Source organism: Lucilia cuprina, chromosome 2 (genome assembly GCF_022045245.1).
Source record: "Lucilia cuprina isolate Lc7/37 chromosome 2, ASM2204524v1, whole genome shotgun sequence".
Classification (NCBI taxonomy): domain Eukaryota; kingdom Metazoa; phylum Arthropoda; class Insecta; order Diptera; family Calliphoridae; genus Lucilia; species Lucilia cuprina.
Window position 1 is genome coordinate 33,352,991 of NC_060950.1, and position 13,292 is coordinate 33,366,282.

The 13,292-nt window shown below is 26.4% G+C and overlaps 2 protein-coding genes and 1 non-coding gene across 3 annotated transcripts in view; 1 reads left to right on the forward strand and 2 right to left on the reverse strand.

The window, feature by feature from the left end:
• Positions 1 to 1,361: 1,361 nt before the first annotated feature.
• On the reverse strand, positions 1,362 to 1,443 carry Trnas-aga. The gene has a single exon. It is a non-coding gene; the product is annotated as a tRNA-Ser (tRNA).
• A 2,420-nt stretch (positions 1,444 to 3,863) lies between these two features.
• LOC111691224 (U-Kazal-Dg21.2-like) lies at positions 3,864 to 4,889 on the forward strand. Its single transcript, XM_023453879.2, has 3 exons — positions 3,864 to 4,224; positions 4,325 to 4,501; positions 4,654 to 4,889. Exons 1-3 carry the CDS (start codon positions 3,933 to 3,935, stop codon positions 4,689 to 4,691), a joined length of 507 nt encoding a protein of 168 aa, XP_023309647.2. The 5' UTR covers positions 3,864 to 3,932; the 3' UTR covers positions 4,692 to 4,889.
• Positions 4,890 to 9,801: 4,912 nt separating this feature from the next.
• LOC111691225 overlaps positions 9,802 to 13,292 on the reverse strand; it is a 519,435-nt gene continuing 515,944 nt past the window's right edge. The window contains exon 13 of the mRNA XM_046956730.1: positions 9,802 to 9,953. Coding sequence (XP_046812686.1) covers positions 9,883 to 9,953 — 71 coding nt within the window. The 3' untranslated portion in view covers positions 9,802 to 9,882. The remainder of the gene's footprint in view (positions 9,954 to 13,292) is intronic.

The window sequence follows — 13,292 nt, forward strand, 5'->3', positions numbered from 1 at the left end:
AATTTAATTTGTATTAAAACTGATAAAATAACATTTACAAAAAACAACAAAAGCACACATTTTATAAACAATAAACATAAAATTATAAACACATTTAAATTATACACATAGTTATTACAATAAAACGATATAAATTACCAATAGTACGTATTGTGCTTTAAAAGAAAAAAAGGACATAAAAAGAGTTAAACGTATTGTTATGTTATTAGAGAAAAGAAAGTAACCAAAAATATAAAAAAACTTTATTAACAAAATTGTGTTTTATGAAAACTAATTTTGACAAAAAACGATTTTTAGATATTAAAAATATTCAATAACTTTACAAAATATAAACTGAAAAACCAACAACAACAGTCTGCATTTTATGCTAAATAAAATTAAAAATATTTAAACTTTTTTGAAATATTTACATATTAACTTAATGAATTATAAACATTATTTTTAATTTTTATTTTTTTTTATAAATTTGTGTATATTTAAAACATAAATTTTAGGTTTAAAAAATATTACATATATACTTTTATATTTTTTGTTTATTATTATATTGTTAATTTTAATTTAGAATAAAACAAATAAAACCCTAAAATTTTTGTACTTCTTATAATATAAAAAATTAACTGCTTTTTACGTGTTAAAATGAATTAAAATTAAATTGTTTTGTTAATTTTGTTCAAAATATTTTTTTTATATATAAATACATATAAACAATAATAATAATAACAGCAACTTATATTTATGATCTTTTTGAAATAAAATGTATTTTAGGTATTTAATAAAATAAAATTACAAACGATTGAGAGTGTGTGCGTATGTGTATTTTTTTTTTATTAAAAATGCATAATAGTTTTTAAACGAAAATTAAAACAAATTTAAGGTTCGTTTGCTAGTTTTGTTATTTAAATTTTATTAGAATTGTCCAAGTAATAAAAAAACAATAGTAGACTAATGAACAGATTAAAAATTCTTAATAGAAACGTAATACTGATCTGCACATTTGCTAGTTGGTTTAAATTTTATTGGCTTTGGAAATTTTCAATACAAAATGTGAACATATTATTACTAGATTACACTAAAACTAGTAGGCAAACGAACTGTTTAAGAAATTCTTAATATAAATAGAATCAGTTTTATTAAAAAATTATAAATTATTAAATGAATGTTGTCTGTGAGGAATTTGTATAAGAAATTGAAACGATATATTCTAAATAAAATTAAAAAAAATATTTGTCAAAAAATACAATTACAACTGAGTTTTATTTGATTATAAAAGTGTTAATACACATCACAACGTTAAGATTCAAATTAAAAGGAATTTTTTCTATTTTGTTTCAGAATAGAAAAACAAAAAATAAAAAATTCTCCGCAGTCGGTAGGATTCGAACCTACGCTCCCAGAGGGAATCTGATTTCTAGTCAGACGCCTTAACCACTCGGCCACGACTGCTCGTTGACTTTGAGTGACGTATAAAATATTTAACACACAACAAAAGATAAATTAATTTACTTGGAAATTACATTACCATGAAACTGTTTTATCGAAAGTGAAACGGTATTATCATTTTGTACTTGAAACTAAAATAGTTAATCTTGGAACCATTTACTTATAGAAAAAACGGTATTATTATTTTGTACTTGAAACTAAAATAATTAATCTCAGAACCATTTATTATTATATTATATAACGTGGTTTTGTATATGTTTGTAGTATAAATTAATCTAGCCCACAAAATTTTGTGTTCGAAATTCGAAAATGTATAAAACTGAATATATCAATATTATATTAAAATATTTTTTTTTAATTAACTTAAAAAATCTGAATGAGACAATAGGGATCTTTAGAAAATTAATTTCCAGACGATTTTTTTTGATCATATTATACTGAGATTAAGATTTTAAATTGTTGGTAGGGAACTGAGGATTTTTTTTAAATATTTTTTTTGGAATTTTTTCTTGTTTAGTACATTAAAAAGAGTCCACAGAACATCCTAATTTAGGGCATAATTTAGGTATAACCTATAAGAGCGGGTTTTTGAGTTGGCAATCAAACGCCAATTAATAATCAGATTAGTTAATCTAAAAATAAAATGATTCTGATGTTAATACACTTTGATGGTTTAGAGTACAATATTAATCTTCACAGTGTTGCCATACAAAACAATAGAAAACTTCACTGTTTGTTATCAAAACAATGCATGTTTTATAAAAAAGAAGAAGACAATCTGTCTGGTTACAACACTAAGCCAAACAAACAGACAAAATTCACTGGAAATATTCATTGTTATCCTAAACTGGGAAAAGTTATGAATCAAAATTTAAAACAGTCTCGAAAAAAATAAGCATTTCTACACATTCGGATGTAATTTTCTTGAAAACTATGTAAGATAATTTCATGAAAATCGCCATAAATTCGTTTATACACAAGAACTTGGTCACTGCTGAAAATTCAGAAATTCCAGAATCAAAAGAATACAAAATTACATATTCCCGGAAAATGGGTTTTTTGTTAATAACTTCCGTCACAATGTCGATATCTTCATAAAATTCTACAAATTAAAATCTTATGTCAATAGAATTCATTCAGAGAAAACATTTTCTGGATCGGTCCATAATTGGACATAGCTTCCATACAAGGTCCCCTCTCCAAAATCACTTAAACGCACATAATTCATTACTAAATTAAGGTATCCATATGAAATTTTGTACAAGTATTGCCCATATGCATGGAAATATTACTGTGAAAGTTTTTTCCAATCGGTCCATAATTGGTCATAGCACCCATAGAAGTCCGCTCATGATTAAACTAAGATATAAAATTTGGTACAAGTATTGCTCATGTGCGCAAAAATATCACTGTGAAATTTTTTCCGAGCGGTTTATAATTGGTCATAGTTCCAATACAAGGTCCCCACCCGAAATCACTTATAGCTCAATATAAAATATGGTTGAAGTATTGTTCATATGAATAGAAATATTACTGTGAATGTTTTTTCCGATAGGTTCTTAATTGGCTATAGCTCCAAAATTTATTACCAAATAATGGTATAGATACAGAATTTTGAAATTTTGTCTTTATATACTACATAATTGGACATAGCTCCCATACAAAGTTCATTTACGAAAATCTCTTAATCGCACATTACTCATTACGAAATAAAGCTACTGATACAAAATTTGCTACAAATATTAGTTTTGTACACAAAAATTCTAATTCCAGATTTTTTCACGATCGGTCCATAACATGGGTGTGGTCGGTCCCATACAAGAATCCCTTCAGAAAATCATTTAAAAACGCATTACTTATAACTAATTAAGATATAAATACAAAATTTGACTAAAATATAGCTTTTGTGTTCAGAAATTTAGCTTAAAGGATTTCTTACGATCGGTCTATAATGGGTCATATCTCCCATACTAGGACAGTCCCTAAAACCGCTTTAACCGTATTTAACTAGTATTAAAAGTATTATTATAAAAGTAGTTGGTGGAGGGTATTTAAGATTCGGCTGAGCCGAATATAGCACTCTAACTTGCTCAAAAAATTAAATTGGATTAAACAATTTTAAATTTTTTAAGTCCGTTGAGTTTTTAATTATTTTTTGCTGTCACACAGTGTTATTTTTAATGTTGTCAATCTATAGACAGAAACATAATTTAAGGAAAACTTTAAAAATGTAAACAAGGTCAAATTTTCAAGTACTTATGTACATATGTACATACTTGCAATGAGTATGTTTGTGTGATATAATCGCTGATCTGGTCAGTGGAAATAAACAACAGATAAAGTACAATGACTTAAGAAGATACTATAAAAATATGATACTTTTTTCTAAATTTTATCAAGTATATAAAGAGTGATTTTAAGGTTTTTTACATTCATATTCGCTTAACATTTATTTATATTGAAGTTTAGCGCATTAAAGATTTAAATTAAAAATGTTGTCTATAAAGAATATATTTTTTGGAATCACTATTGTGGGAATGGCAACGGCGGAATACTACGATATAAAAGATTCTTTAACAGAAAAATCTTTTGAATTTGAAAAACCAGCTGGGGATAAGAATGCTGTGGAATTCCCGGAATTAATTGATTACAATGACAATTGTTTACGCGCTTGTCCCCGCATTTTAGATCCTATTTGTGCTGTTGATGAAATGAATCCTCAGGAACATAAATATTTTCATAACCAATGTTTAATGGAATACGACAATTGTCGTCAGAGTAGAGGTAACTGCTATGTTCATACAATTTAATTAAAAAATAGACGTAAGTAATATTTTTACATCTCACTTATATTGTTCTTTTTCGCAACTTCTCAAATGTTAAGCTTGGAAGCCCACACAGATGCTTTTGTGTATTAAGGACATTGATCCGGTGGTACGTGATGACTGTATGCGTGCCTGTCCATTGATTTATAATCCTGTTTGTGCCAGTGATGGAAAAAATTATGAAATTTTTGGCAACCGATGCAGTTTTGGCATGGAAAATTGCTTAGCCAGCGGCAGTAAGTTTATTCCTTTTGTTGGTCTTCTTTTTTAGTTTTTTGTTCACTTTTTTTTATCTAAAATGACAAACCTTTTAAAATGTTTCATCACATTTTTCTTTTCATATTTTTTTTTTTATTATTTTTGATGTTGTGAATCAAATCCCTTTTAGAATGGTTGGAAGTGCGCGCTGAACAATGTGGTTTGTGAAAAATTGAATTATGATGATGGTTTCTATCAAATAAAATTTAAACTTGTGCGAAAATATTTCACATTTTTCACTCATTTTTGATGTGACGTTAAAAGTAAAACACTATTTTTATATATTTCATAATTTTTATTAAATTATATCAAAATTGTATTTAGTACTTTATGTTATACATTTAAGAATTGTTAGTTTATTTTATATTAAATAAGAAAAAAAAAATAATATTAATATTTCTACTTAAATTTAATCATTAATAATAGTAATTTTAAATTTGATTACAGTGTTTATGTATATATATTTTATTATTGTTTTATATCTAATGATATTTGTATATACATTTATTTACATTAATTTAATATTTTTTTTTCTTTTTTGTGTTTTTCTATCGTTAAGTTTGTTTTTTATTTTAATATTCAATTGTTTTCTTTATTTATATATTTTAATTGTGTTTATAAAAATATAAATTAGAAAAAAATACTTTGAAAGTCTTCAGCATTTATCATACCATTTTCATGGAAAATTATGAATTTATTATATTTAATTAGTTTTTATTAAATCTATATTTTCTCCTTAATTGGTTTTAAATAGCAATAGAAATCGATGAAAATTTTAAATAAATTAAATGCTTGTTTAAATTGTAATTAAATAGCACAGGAAAATAAGAGTTTTGCTTCGGAATTTCAGATAGCATAATTTACTCTCTGACCCATAGTGCAATGTCCGATGTGGTTACAATTATGTATATAATTTGAAAAAAGTTAGGAAAATTTTCCACTAAATTTAACCAAGAAATAAATAGCTTTAATATAGGCAATCGGCTTTAATTTGTTTCCAATATTGATATACTTTTACTTTTTTTGAAAATCCAAAAATTGAAGCATGGATGCGAATAAGCGTATATCCATAACTATAGTTATATTTTAAAAAATTATTATATCTTGTTATTTTCGGATTATTTTAGTTAAAGAGGTCCTATCCAATTTGATAATGAACTAAGATAATAATGTGGTTCGCTGCTTTTGACAATAACGCAATAAGGTGCGATTTAAAGATTTTTCTAAGAAAGATTTTTCTGAGTACAATTTTTACTAAAATATATGGATATATGCCCTTATTCCATTTTAGCAAAATTTCAAGTATTAATTTTGGCAAGTTGTGACTCGAATTTTTTGACTGTGATACTATCTTAAATTACGGATAGACAGACATTGCACTGTTGGTCACAGAGAGAGTTTGAGGTAAAACGTCTAATAGTGCAAGAGCATATATAATATGCTTATGAAAAACCTAAAAATTATGACAAATTCGATTGATGATTTTTGTAACCTTTGATCTACATATAATATCTTGCTCAGCGCACAAGATATTTCCGGTGACTAAATATGCAAAGGAGAAGCTATATTCCAAATTTCCATGTAACTATCTTAAATTCCCCATATTGCTCATTTTTCCAGGGGTACAAACCTATAAAAATAATGATACTGAAGCCAAAATTATACTATATATTACTGCCATTGCCGATCATGTGTAAAAAGAATTGATACCGTAGACCACTTTATTAAAGGAATATATCTCAATCGATGTGTATTTATATATATTAAATGGTGTCAAGCGACCCAACTTAAAAATCGTTTTGGATGTAATTTAAACCAGATAGAAACTATCAGCTCTATTGGTCAAGAACTACGGGTGTTTGAGGGGGTGAAAATTGTATATTTTGGTCATACATGGTTTTTTATGTTTATATTAAAGCGACAAAATTCGATATAAACAACAAAAATCTATCTGCTAAATTTTGTAAAATCGGACACCTTAAAATATTTTACATTCATACCACCTACTTTGTTACGAAATTAGACAAAAAATTTACTACTACTAAATTTTATAAAGATCTTCCCATAATAGACCCAACACCTTATAAAAGGTCCTTCTCAGAATAAAACATAATTCACTTGTAATTCGACGTAAACAAATTTTTTGGAAAAATATATCTTTGCAATAATTTTTATATTAACAAAAATCTTCCTACTAAATTTTATGAGAATTGGTCAAGAAGATCAATAATAATCTTCATAGCAACCATGCGAAGTCCATTTCCAAAATAAAATGATTTGAAAGAAAATTAAAATGTTTTCGAATCGCCTTATTGGTTGCATTGAAAAGAAGTACCTGAAGAACCTCAAATTTACATTGCTTGTCTTAGGTTATATATACACAGTTGTCAGATCTTTGAAATTTCTAGTATTATATTGACATTTAATAGGGTAAATCGTCAGTTCAGATGCTTGTTAATAAAAATCTTACAATTTCATTGCCAGACAATTATCGGACAATAAATTTAGCTTTTTCTTTGGAAAACGTTACCAGATCTTATTTTAGCTGAATATTTTAATGCATCGTTTTGCCAATAGAAACATTATTCCGATAATGATTACATTGTCAGATACATAGAATTCGAATATCTTAAAGTAATGTGTAAACTCATTGCACTACCAGATAATAATCTTAAATCAAATCTGACACGTATGTCAGATCTTAGAACGTTGGCAGAAAATTTTTAACAATCGTGTGAACTTACAATTTCAATACTGACATTGTTGCAAAACAAAAATTGTAAGTTGACATGGTAACTAAGAACTTTCTGAACAATTTTTCTGTCAGAAAGATCTAACAATCGTGTTTACATAGCTTTAGTCAAATGAGCGATTTGAATTTAGATTATTATCTGGTAATGGAAATGCAATGTGTTTACACGATTGTTAGATGTCTGACAATATTATTGTATATAATATACCGACAATGCTTTTTCTAACAACGTATAAAAATTGTAAGTTCACACGGTTGTTAGACATTTTTTGATCTGAGAGTTGTGTAAACATAGCTTTATTAGTTTATTGATTATTTCCTATATTTATGCGTACATACCTCAATTATTATATATAAATTTATATTGTTTTTTCTTTGTATTTTAAGTCAAATACCACAATATAAAAATTTATCAAACAATATCAATAAATAAACTAAAATTAAATTTTAATAATCTTAACTATTTAAATTATTTAATAAAATTCAATAAATAAAAATATAAGATTTATTAAAAAACATATAAATTACCACAAACATAAATAAATGTATTTACATGATTCACAACTTTTAATAGGCTCAATAAAAATTTATTAAAAATTAATTGGCATTCTTTAAGAAATATGAAAATATTAAATTATTTAAAGATTTTTTATAACAATATTTATTTGAAAATATTCATTTGAAGTATTAATATCGTCAAAAGAAATGCAAAAAGGTTTTGAGATTTTTTTAAAATTTTTTTTTTAATAAACATCAAGTTAAAAATTTAAAAAAAATGTTAGCTAAAGTTTTAAGAATTTTCATTTTGAAAATATGATAAATTATGAAACCTTTAACATTTCATGAAATGATATTTAAATATAAATATGTAATATAGTTTTTGAAAAAGTACAATTTATGCATTTATTTTCTTATCCTATTGATTTACACATTTTAAATTTAATTAATACATATCTAATAAAGAAAATAAAAACATTATACAAATCAAATTTATTTTATAATTACTGGATTATAAGTATTTAGTATGTATTTTAAATATGTTTATTTAGTCTTTAATATAAACACTCAATAATACTATAGCTTTATATACAAATAGGTTTATTTTGTTTAATATAATTTAATAATTCAATAACCCAGCAAATATTAGAAATTTTAAAGATGTTAGAGTTTTATATTCGGTTATGCTAAATCTCATATAACCACCATGCCTGCAGCATCCGCAGTCGTATTTGGCAGAAGACTATTAAAAGAAGTGGTGAAGGATTGACTTCAAATGACACTGGTGAACGACAAATATAGGGTCAAGTAATAGAATGGGGTGCCATGTAATTTAAACTGTCTGAGTTGGTTATGGAACATAACCTAGCCAGTGAATACAACATAGCACCTCGTTTTGAATCCGGCGAGATACATTGGGAATACAGGGTGATGTATGGACAAGTTCTTAAAGGACTTTCTCAGCAAATGCAACACTAAGCTTACTCCCTCTAAGAAAATTCTGATGAGCACGCATCTGGTTAATAAAAAGACTACAGAAACACCCAAAATGTTTGAATGTCTGAGATTTTTGCTAGTTTCAACCTATTTATTTCGAATTTCATCGCTATACTCGTATTTGTTTATTAAAGTAATGAGTATTAAAGTTCTATAAGGAATATGAGGGCTAGGGTCAATTATGGAATAATCCTCATAAAAATTGGTATACAGATTTTGGCGTTATATTTACGTTACAAATTTCATCGATATACTAGTATTTTTAAGCCTAAAATGGGCACTAATATAATTTTCTGAAGAGGTTCTTATATATCATAAAATTTAGTATAGAGATTTCGGCTCTTGTATTTAAAACACTTGTTAATGCGGTTAATTTTGATATTTTTTGACAGAGTTAGAAGCTATAACGCCAAAATCGGAAGATCCGTTTGTATAAGGGGTAGGTGGACTCTATCTTGTGCTCAGAAAGGATTCTGAGTCGATCGGTATATAAAAGAGGAAGTAGGACCAATACTTTTGGGTGTAGAATCAATATCAGCACAAAGTAATAGTATACTCCTCAATATGGTGGTAAAGCGTGTAAAAAATTAAGAAATTTGTTAAGAAAATTCATTTTATTCATAAACTTAATTTTTATTTTGAAATCGAAACGCACATGAAAAGGCTTCCTTTAATAAGTCTATGAGGTCTAGTTTTATAACCTAAACTCGGAAAAAGTTTCTCTATATGCTAAAATAATAATAATAACATTTAGCTGGGTTAAAACTATAACATAAAACAAATATACATATTTTTTATGAACTCCTAAAAAGTTATTAAAACATAATTTATTTGTAATTTAAATAAATATGAATTTATAATTAAATTAATTTGCTCTTTCTTGTTTGACCCGTAACAATTGTTTATTCAAAACATTTATTTAGTTGTTGTGTTATTTTATTTCTCTTTTTTTCTAAATGTACGCAAAGAGCAACACAAATAATATTTAACAAATTAAATAAATTTTTATAATTATCATAACTATTTGCACAGCAATTAATTTATTAACTATTCAGTGAGTACAAAAAAAAAAAAAAAAAACAGAAACCAAATTAATTAATACCATTAAAAAATTTAATTTAAATCATACATTAATTTTTCAGCATTATTTGGTTCCTCGCAATCGAATGAAGCCATCATTAAATCTGAAAATAAATAGAGAGAAAATGCTGCTTTAATTGAAATTGAAATTAATTTTTAATGTCATTAATTGTTAAGTTATTAATAAAGTATTAAATATTAATGTTCTGCATACTGCACAACTAATTGATGTTTCGTTTGAAAAATGAGATTTAATGCTTTTAAAATACTACGCAAATAGAGGATATTCATTAAAGTGTTTTCTGAGAATTTTTAATTGATTTTGAGAGATGTCAGTAGCTTGTGTAAACATAACGGTTTCTTTAGAATGAGTGTTTGTAATGTAGTGATAAATTCAGTGTTGCATACATATATAATTTAAGCTAGGTTTCTATAGGAATTAAAATAAATACTTATTTTTCCAACTTTGAATCCAACAGTTCTTGATCGATAAAGCTAAAAATTTGTTTTTGGCCCACTATCCATTACTAATAACCTTGGTACAAATTTCTTAGAAATCTATTTTTTATCTGTTTAACTAACTAACTAACTAACTAACAAACTAACTAACAAACATATTTTATAAAATTATTACCATTTACATGCACTTGCAGTGTACGGTATTTTATAGTCGAATAGGGCTAACTTTAATTTACCTACACAACTTTAGTGGGGAGGGTATATTAGGTTTGTGCTGATGTTTGTAACGCACAATAATATGGGTCCTATACCCACCTTAAAGTCGGCCTATACCCACCTTAAATCGGCTCAGAATAATTTTCTGAGTCGATTAAGCTATGTCCGTCCGTTTGTCCGTCCCTGTAAACCTTGTAATCAAACTACAGGCCGCAATTTTTAATATAATTTAATGAAATTTGGTACATGATATTTTACCCCCGAATAGGGCTTGCAAACATTGTAATCAAAGTACAGGTCGCAATTTTGGAGATAATTCAATGAAATTTTGCACATTATTTTTTATGGTACTGTAGACGAAGCCTATTGAAAATAGTTAACATCGGTCCATTATTTCACCTAGGACCCATTGAACTGAACCTGCCAAATAGGGCTTTTAAGTTCATAATTATGTTTCATATACTCGTATCTCGTCAAAAAGCTGCAAAACCAAAATCAAAATTTTACTTAAATATTCACAGTTTTATTTAACAGTAAATGCCTTTAGTATATCTGAGGCAAGGTACATACAATTCAACTTAAATGCTTTATGAAAACTAAATCACATTTTATTCGTATACAGGTGTAGGGTATTATATGGTCGGCCGCGCCCGACTATAACTTTTTACTTGTTATACCCTACACCACTTTAGTGGGGAGGGTATATTGGGTTTGTGCTGATGTTTGTAATGCACAATAATATTGGTCCTATACATACCTTAAAGTACTTAGAATCATTTTCTGAGTCGATTTAGCGATGTCCGTCCGTCTGTCTGTCTGTCTGTCTCTCTGTAAACCTTGTAATCAAACTACAGGTCGCAATTTTTAAGATAATTCAATGAAATTTGGTACATAATCTTTTATTGTCCCAGGGACGAAGCCTATTGAAAATGGTTAAGATTGGTCTATTATTTCACTTAGCCGCCATACAACTGAACCCCCGAATAGGGCTTGTAAACCTTGTAATCAAACTACAGGTCGCAATTTTGGAGATAATTCAATGAAATTTGGCACATGATCTTTTATGGTATCGTAGTCGAAGCCTATTGAAAATGGCTAACATCGGTCCATTATTTCACCTAGCCCCATACAACTGAACCCCTCGAATAGGGCTTTTAAAACTTGTAATCAAACTACAGTTCGCAATTTTGAAGATAATTCAATAAAATTTGGCACTCTATCTTCTATTGTACCAGAGACGAAGCCTGTTGAAAATGGTTTACATCGGTCCATTATTTAACCTAGCCCCTATATAACTGAACCCGCCGAATAGGGCTTTTAAGTTCATAATTGTGTTTAACACACTCGTATCTGGACGAAAACCTATACTAGCCTTGATACTTAGAAACGATAAAGTTTATTAATTGCTTAAATTTTATATTTAACCTTAAATATATTTTTTTTACAGACATCGAATATGTGAAATAACATATTTACTCTCCCTTGGAATAAGCCGTGGCGTGGCGGGAGGACTTAAGTACTTCTAAACTTTTTTAAAATATTTAATTAAAAACTTAGAATGAAACTAATTATTCCGCGAAACACACTGTGGTGTAGGGTATTATATGGTCGGGCTTGACCGACTATAACATTCTTACTTGTTTTTACTTGGTGTTTTTTGCTTTCTAAAAATAATTTAAATTGCCAGAAATCGTTTAATTGTAAACTAAAAAAATATTCTCTTGAAAAAAAATGTATTAAAGCGATTTGTTTTTATGTTATTTTAAATAAATTGAAAACAAATCTATAATAAAATTGCAAATATTGATGCCCCACATATTGTATGCCATAAAAAGTAATAAAATTTTATGCTCAAATATTGGTTTTATATAAAAAAATAAATGTTTGTAATAAAAATTCATTAATGTTTGTTTTTTTTTTATTCTACAAATTAAGTAATCACACATTTTTATGGAATTCTACTCAACAAGTTTGGTTTATTTTTATGAATACTAAAACTTATATAACAATAAAATGTGGTAATGTATTTAGATATGCAAAAATAATACTATAGCATTTAATGGAGAAGGTCTTATGTGTAATAGTCAATTAGGATATTTGAAACCCAATTGATTATATTAAATAATTTTCAAGTTGTATATTTTTTGTTAGATTATTTGAATTTTTTATTTTTTAAGATTTTAAAACATTTTTTTTTAGCATATAAGGCCTTTTTATATTACAGCCTTAAAACCATTTTCTTTTACATGTTGGTTTGTTTTTTCATTAAAGCAATTAATGGTTTTTCATAACTAAAATTAAGCAAATAAAATAAAAATACTTACAAAACCTCTAAAAACTTTCAAAGTTGTATAAACTTTTGTAAATTGTTTAGCTTAACAAATGGAAAAAAATAATACTTAATAATGTTCGTATTTATTGTGCTATTGGAATTTAATGGCAATTCTAATAAATTCAACAATAAATAAATAGTATTAAAATGTTTGTTGGTTGTTTGTAGTACAATCTTAAATGCAAAACTCATTTAAAAGTTTTTTTTTGTAATTTTGTTTAAATTGGATCTTTAAAAAGGTTTATTATCCTTTAATGAGGGTATATGCATAAAAAATTAAGTGGAATTTATAAAATTTAAATTGTATTGAAAATCTTTTAATGTTTAAGAACTTTTTATTCAATGTTTTTTCTACAAATATTTAAAGCTAAAATTGGTTTTTATACGTACATAATACTTGTAGAAATTTCAATGGCAAAACTTGTATAAAATTTTA